Raw genomic sequence first — 8,171 nt, 5'->3', positions numbered from 1 at the left:
CCTGGAGCGGAAAGCAGTGGGGCTCGGTTCTTGACAAGTGTCATCTGATCTCTGGGTCTTCACTGGCGTAGGGCGCATGTCCAGATCTTGACTGGCACAGTCGGAACTCTAGATCTTCCCAAACATAATTCTGAATTCTGAAAGATGGTGACCGGCACTTTGGTGGCACAGACTTCTCGCTGAGGCCTGTCATGCTGGCCTCAGTGACATCCCAGGTGCGCGTCTGCTCTCTTGGCACCAAATCTGCCTGTGGTTTGCCCTCAGGGCTTTTATACCCCGGAACTCTGTCCTGTGAGTCAACTGACTAGGTCCAGCAAACAGAGCTGCTTCCCCTACAATTCTTCTGGTACAAAGTGGTTCCACTTGATTGTGCTTAGCTAGCAGATGGCAGTCTTTCTTCACTATTGTCACATCCCGCAAGGGCTTTTCTGAGGTATCACTACTTCCTCGTACATTTGACAATAGTAAGGAGATGCAGACCGTAGAAGAACCATAGATAAAATGTAGTCAATATCACAAATAAAAAATGTAATCTAAGTATCTTATAGGTGACTTCTTCTCTGCTTTGAGTTGTTCTCTTTCTTTGCTTGTAAACCTTGCTCAGATGTCCTGATAAATTTTCATATCCACAGGTCATCTCTGCAGACTTCCGGCTTCTCCATCCTTTTGCATCAAATTCCACCACAGTGCCTTTAAAAACAAAAGTTTTCTTGTAATGATCTCTGATTAAAAATACATGTCCTTAAAAAAGCCTCTTATGGCATATGGACTCCACACTGTCAATCGCTTGAGCTATAATTGCCACACTGTCTACTCTTATCTATCTATATAATCGTCTAAGGGGTACTTCCGTCTGTTTGTCTGTTTGTCTGTCACGGAAATCCCGCGTCGCTGATTGGTCGCGGCCGGCCGTGACCAATCAGCGATGGGCACAGTCCGGCTGCGAATTTGCCCCTCCCTACTCCCCTGCAGTCAGTATCCTCTCCCTACTCCCCTCCAGTCAGTGCCCCCATAGCAGTTTAGCAGTCCGCGGCATAACGTGATGCAACGCAGTCAGTTAACGCTGCTATTAACCCTGTGTGACCAACTTTTTACTATTGATGCTGCCTATGCAGCATCAATAGTAAAAAGATCTAATATTAAATAATAAAAAAATAATAAATCATTATATTCTCACCTTCCAGCGCCTTTCCCGCTCCTCGCGACGCTCCGGTCCTAAGAATGCATTGCGGCATGATGTACGGAAATGATGTAGCGGTCTCGCGAGAAACCTTAGAGTTTGCTGTCCGTCACAAACCCCATATAGTATGATGTCTCTCACAGCCCCCCACACAGTATTATGGCCTCCACAGACCCCACACAATATGATGGCCTAAAACCACCCCATAGAGTATGAGGTCCCTCACATACCCCTGTAGACAATATAATGCCCCATCACCTCCTATATGATATGTTGTATCCCACAGTCGCACATACAGCATGATATTCCCCATAGCCTCTATATAGTGTGATGTTCCCCACTTGCCCCTATACACTGTGATGTAACAGAATTAAACTCCAAGGACAAATTATATAACAAAAAGCTTATACTCATCTAATCTGGGATCCATGTCCTCCCCAGCCTCTACCTTCTCTCCTATTTTGTGTAACAGTGGGTGCCGGCAGTGTGATGCCGCATTGTTATAGCGCCAACTGATGTACCCTGTGTGGTGCCCTCTACAGCTGGAAGTATCATGCGGCCTTCTGGAGTAAGCATTGAAGCAGGGGGTTGATCAAAGCTCCTCTGCCCCTGTCTTGACACACACCTCTTCCCTTGTATGTGTAAGGAGGTGGTGGGGACCCTCAAGTACCTTCTCCTTAATGCTATTCACCTGTGTCACATGCAGCACCCTGATGTTTTACTAATGTTTTGTTATGGTGTGCATTGTAATGAATTTGTCATGTACTATAATGTGATGTATTGTGCTTTAGCTTAGGGATAGATTAGTAAGTATTGCAGGATCATAGGGGTTAAAGAGATAGGAGGAATTGTAGAGAAGAGCAGCATTGAGCAGGAAGGTATAGGGAAGGAACTTCCTGATTAGAGACAGACGCCCGGGCACCTTGCCCAAAGGCAGGACGTGTGAGCAGAGTATTACAGGCCATGGGGATAAAGCTCTTTCAGTAAGGGGCCCCAGGCTGAGAATCATGCAGGTGGTCACCAGCATAGACAAAAAGCTGAGTCTGCAAGCTTGTTATCCTATAACTCACAGCTGGATCAAGGAAATGGTAGGTGGACCTGGAGCGCGAGTGAGACAGAGATTGTCCAGAAGAGGGACATTGATTGTCCAATAGTGGGTCAGCAATTGACCAAGGATATAGACAGAGTTGACAGGAAGAACCGAGTCTGCCTGGATGGCATGGAAAGATAAGAAGGTGTCTCTGTGTTTTAACTGTGCTGTCTGTGAGATGAATATGCTACTGTTTAGTAAAGTATAACAGTTGAAGCAAAGAATGTGACTCTGTGGTGCTTCATGGGACTAGGATTCCAGCAGACACAGTGAGTATTCATCCTTTCATGTGCAGGGTGTCGGGGTGCTCACTGACTGTTGCTTAGTGAACTCGACTTAGGGTACCGTCACACATTGAAATTTTCATCGCTGCGACGGCACGATTCGTGACGTCGCAGCGTCGTATAATCATCGCTCCAGCATCGTAGACTGCGGTCACACGTTGCAATCACGGCGCTGGAGCGATGCCGAAGTCCCCGGGTAACCAGGGTAAACATCGGGTAACTAAGCGCAGGGCCGCGCTTAGTAACCCGATGTTTACCCTGGTTACAAGCGTAAACGTAAAAAAACAAACCGTACATACTCACCCGTCGGTGTCCTTCAGGTCCCTTGCCGTCTGCTTCCTGCTCTGAGTGCAGCCGTACAGTGCAGCAGCACCGCTGCGCTCTGCTCTCACTTTCCGGCCGGCACTCAGAGCAGGAAGCAGACGGCAAGGGACCTGAAGGACACCGACGGGTGAGTATGTACGGTTTGTTTTTTTACGTTTACGCTTGTAACCAGGGTAAACATCGGGTTACTAAGCGCGGCCCTGCGCTTAGTTACCCGATGTTTACCCTGGTTACAAGCGAAGACATCGCTGGATCGCTGTCACACACAACGATCCAGCGATGTCAGCGGGTGATCAAGCGACGAAAGAAAGTTCCAAACGATCTGCTACGACGTACGATTCTCAGCAGGGTGTCTGATCGCAGTAGCGTGTCAGACACAGCGATATCGTAACGATATCGCTAGAACGTCACGAATCGTAACGTCGTAGCGATGGAAATTTCAATGTGTGACGGTACCCTTAGTGAACAGGACTACCACCCCGTGTAACCTTGTTACATATGTACATCTTAAAGACATGAATACAATTGAATGCAGGGATGGAACAATGGAACAATGGCCAGGTCGCAGGCAATTGGAGAGTGATTTTAGCAACTTACTGACACTGCTCATCTATGTAATTTTTTTTTCAAATAGTGCCATCCCTCCCCCACACGCCCCCCTTACCCATATACAGAGTTGGAGAGGTAGCGCCCTAGGTGGGTGCCTACCCGCTGTCCTGGATCTAGCTGTGTAGAGCCTGTGTTGCCATTCTAGTCCTAAAATCTCCTCCGTCATCAGCGCCCCTCACAGAATAAATGTGCTAGTGCCTGGTGACAAAAGCAGACGTCTCAGGAGCAGGTTCAGGAGGAGTTGTGACACAACCATGGTGCAGGACTTTAAAATTAATGCCTAAAAAATATATAATTTACTTATAGATGTGAAATCTGAAAGGATTTTTTTAAGCGGACTCGCCCCATCGCATTGGTCAATTTTACATATGGATTCATGATATGCCACTGGTTTTTGTCCCAGTTTCGTTGTCAAATCTGGGTCAGATTTTTGGAGTGCTGTCATTCTCCACGTGATTTTGCTGATGAAAAAACAAACCTGAGACTTTGCCTCTGGATATTGAGCAATAAACACAAATTTGACAAGAGTGAATCAATGGCATTCCCATGGCCCCTTCTCTGACATTGTGGTGCTTGTAGCGCATATGAGGCATAAATATAGCAATTAAGTGCCAGAAATGCCATTATTGTAAATGCTCCATAAATACAGGGGGGCTCGATGGGCTGCGGTAATACTCCTAAGTGACTGCTGTCTGCTCCTTGTGTACACTACTAATAAATAATGCAGGAGAAAATGAACATTTAAGCACAAGTTACAAGTCAATCAGGAGAGGGAAAAGAAGGCATTGTGATGAAACGGAAAGGGGAGAGGGGGATGTGAGGGAGAGAGAAGGAAAGAGAGGGAATCTAGAAAACAAGAGCAGTGCACTGTCAGAGCTGCTTCAGGCTGTACATGGGAGCTTTGCAGAAGACTTTTGTGTCCCCAGTCACCGCTTTTGCCAGCAATGAGTTAACATTTTTGTGTGTGTGGTGGTAGGTGGAGTTTTTCACTTTCATGCAAAGGTGTGCCTGAAGCCCTGCTGAGAAAAGGCACATACTGCAAGGTGAGGGAAACAGAAATCTTGGCAAAGTTTTCCCTGAGTACAGAACCAGCGCTGGGCCCAGGATGCTGGTAAAGGAGTACCGGATCTGTATGCCCCTAACCGTGGATGAGGTAAGCTGGGAAATCTCATTCTCCGTTTGCAGAATTGCTTATGGTTGGGGTTATTGTATTCTGCTTTTTTTCCAGCGAAACGTGCGTGCTTAATTCATTGCGGTGTTACTGTATGAACGATATGGAAGAGACATCTGCTTTCCGTCCTTTATACTCCGGTGCCTCAAATAAGAAGGTCAAACATGAGATACTGTTGCCATCAGCTTTTCATGTTCCCCGATGAAGCAGAATGTTTTGATACGCAGGCTGAATAGCACTAATTCCACTTGTGTAAGACAAGTGTGCCTACGTCAAAGCATTTTCTCGCTGCCTGTGCCAGTCTGCATTCACCCCGGAGAAAATACTGTACAGTGAACGTCTTTATGTGCAAAGGAAACTGCTCATAGTCATCATTCCACAGCTGGCTTCAACTTGTAGGTGCATGTCAAGCCAGTCCAGATACCTGCGACACATCTCGCATGATTTTCTGTAATTGCTGAGCTCTACAGAACCATCACAAAGTGTGTCAATTAATTCCATGTCAACCTCCGCTCATTCTGATTGATCGTGGATCTTAATAAAACAGTGTTGTGTCAATAATACCTTGGATTGATGGATCACTGCAGAATGCTTCGATCTAGAAGTTGATGGTGTGCATGAATGGCTCATTCAAAACTAACTCTATGTAAGACCAGGATATGCATGTTATACACAGGGGTCGAAAATGTGATAAGTTGTTCAGTAGGATCCTCAAACTATATAGGAGGTCTTTACTCCTTGCCTTTTGTAAGATGGCACAACCACCCAGGTCTAGTATGATGACACTCTGCAGACACTCACCTTTGTTAATCGGATAAGACTCGATTTCACTGGTTTCCTCCTTATCTCTCTAAACATCAGCTCTAAAAAACTAAGTTTTCTGTTGGATGACTAGTCTAGGACATTGCTGACTTGTGAGACCAAAGCCACCAAGAAGCCACAGCTTAACTTGGTGGTAGATCATTTTCTTTATAAATTTTTGAGGAAAAAGAAGTATGGTATCTAAAGCAAAGGTAGATAACTAGATCGTCTCACAGATTTGCAATTACTGATAAGTGACCAAGGTTGTCAACCAGTAGCCAAAAAAATTCAACAGCGTAGATTAAAATTTAAGCAGTTGGTAGCTATTCATTTATGACTGGAAAAACATTATCACTTCATGCAAGATAACCATCTGAAGTGGCGAAAAACATCTGTTTTTGCAAATTTAGTCTAATGTCTATTGCCAGTCTCAGTGTCAACATTTGCTTCATCCTATAGGTGATGATATGAGCATTGTTCTATGTTAAAGTGGTCATAAAGAAGATTTTTCCCTTTTGACTTGATTTTTTTTCTTTTAGTACATCCTGTAATTTTTACCGTTCCACTTACTTTTCATCTTTTTTCTTCTCTGTCCCTCTATTCAAGTTAGGACACCCCCCCCCCCCCCCCCGGTAATAGGGATGCAAACTTTCCGGTCAACCAACTGGACGTATAAGACAGAGTTTATGTCACAGAGGAGAAAAAGCAAATGCCAACAGAGGAGTTATCTGGTATATGCCTAATTGGTTGAAAGGAAAGTTTTCATCTTTTTTCCCAAGGGGAAGAAAACTGTTCCAGAATCAATAAAACAGGGGCAATTTGAGGAGCTTCTTAGTTTAAATTGAAAAATCCAGTGAAAGGTCCTCTTTTAGGCCCCAATGCACTTTAATTATCTCCTCTGACTCACCCATATACTGAGACGTTTGGCTTGGGTGAGTGCTTCTGTTTTGTCTTTGAGAGAGCCACTCTTTCTTCCATGGAGAACAAAAGGATCGGCCACAAAACATCAGCCGTGTGGGTCATTCTGTCCCTTGAGGTTTCCATACACATTAAACTGTGAGCAGATCCTGACAATATCAGTATTCGTTCTTCCAACTGACTTTAGTCTAAGGCTATGGTCACATGTCCAGTAATCATCTGTAAGAACGGATCTCAGCAGCAATCGTTTGACGAAAAATGTTGTGCAGACACAACTTTTTTGTACGCCTAAAAAAAATAAAATTATTTCAACCATATCTGTTTTTTGCACATTGAAATCTATGGAAAAAGGAACCGTTGATTACCCATCCATTATTCTTTCATTTAAAAAGGATCTGTGGATTTTTGCTTACTGGGCTCAGTTTCAAATGGAAGAACACAGATGTAGAATTAATGGATTTATGTGCCGTAGACTTCAACGTTAAAAAAAATGGTACCATTTGAGATTAGTTCTTTTTAGACGGACAAAATTTGTCAATAGGTTGCTACTGGATCTGTGCTAAGGGATGATAAGTGGACATGTGAGCATAGCCTAATGTGTATGTGGGCCTATAAACATAACATCTTTTCACAGTCTAATGGCTATAGAGACAAGTAGGCTGACTCCTGAAAGCCTCTGTCTAAACATAAAAGATTGAGCAAGTAGCTACCTAATCCTTTGTTTCTTTTAAGATAAGTGATAATAGTCTGCCCATGTAGAATGAGACCTTTCAAGTTCCTTCACCTTTGAACTCCATTTTATAATTTACCTATAAAATGAATCTAAAAGAGTAGAGAACTTTGTGTATGGATTATGCCATGTATCTGACACTATGTCCTTATCGCAAGCTATATTCACAAATCTTCATTGCTTTTTCATTGCTGAACTTTCCCAGATGTGTCTCCACACAACTTGGCTCTCAAGATTTGCATTGCTGAATAGGTAAATTAAATTCTTTATTTTCATTTTAGAGGCATTTAAAGCTAGGTAAAGGCTGACCGTAGTAGCAAATGATTGATGGAAACGTGTGGCCTGTGATCACTAGTTTATATGAAATGGCTCCACTTCTGGAAACATCCAAGACATTTCCGTACATAAAGGAGTATAATGTCAGCAGCTCTTCAATAAGCTTCCTTCTTGGCAGGCCACTTTGATTAATGATCTTACGTGCCATTACAGAGTTGTCGTCATCATTTCGTTGACTGGGGTCTAAAAACTACGACCACTGGCTTCTTTGTGAACTTTAAAAGATTCTTAAGATTATTAAAAGATGACAGTCATTTCCTTGACTTGACTCCTGGATAAAAGGACTATCACCACCGGAAGTGACCCACATATGAGGTCATATGTATAAAATGAGATTGTCAGCTCACCTCGTCCTCTGGTTAAAATGTCCTCCAGGCTGCACGGATCCCTTGGGTGAAAGTTGATATGCATCAAATAGTTAACATCCAGCGCCTTTTTGGATGAATGATCCCAGAAAACCCAAGGTTTCTTAAAACATCTATTTATTTCTTCATATTAAAAACATGTAACAAAAAGATCAGGCAGTTTGGAAACAGTCATGATTTTAAAAAAGGCATAGAAACCAACATGTTTTGACCCAAGCAGGTCTTAATCATGGAGCTGCCTATGAGGTCAGCTACAGTAGTTTTTCTATATTAGAATTTCAATGTCCCAACTTTAATGAACTTTCATGTCACAGCGAGGCTTAACTCATCAATAAATCCAATATTCGGCCGAAAAAATCTTTT

General features: G+C 43.4%; 1 protein-coding gene across 1 annotated transcript in view; it reads left to right on the top strand.

The window, feature by feature from the left end:
- Nucleotides 1–4,353: 4,353 nt before the first annotated feature.
- Nucleotides 4,354–8,171, top strand: part of LOC143770150 (cytoplasmic phosphatidylinositol transfer protein 1-like) — a 165,638-nt gene continuing 161,820 nt past the window's right edge. Inside the window, exon 1 of the mRNA XM_077259479.1 lies at nucleotides 4,354–4,640. Within this exon, the coding sequence (XP_077115594.1) occupies nucleotides 4,593–4,640 (48 nt within the window). The 5' untranslated portion in view covers nucleotides 4,354–4,592. The remainder of the gene's footprint in view (nucleotides 4,641–8,171) is intronic.

Source organism: Ranitomeya variabilis, chromosome 4 (genome assembly GCF_051348905.1).
Source record: "Ranitomeya variabilis isolate aRanVar5 chromosome 4, aRanVar5.hap1, whole genome shotgun sequence".
Taxonomy (NCBI): Eukaryota; Metazoa; Chordata; class Amphibia; order Anura; family Dendrobatidae; genus Ranitomeya; species Ranitomeya variabilis.
The sequence above is the reverse complement of the archived record's forward strand: the minus strand, read 5'-3'. Positions and strand labels throughout refer to the sequence as shown.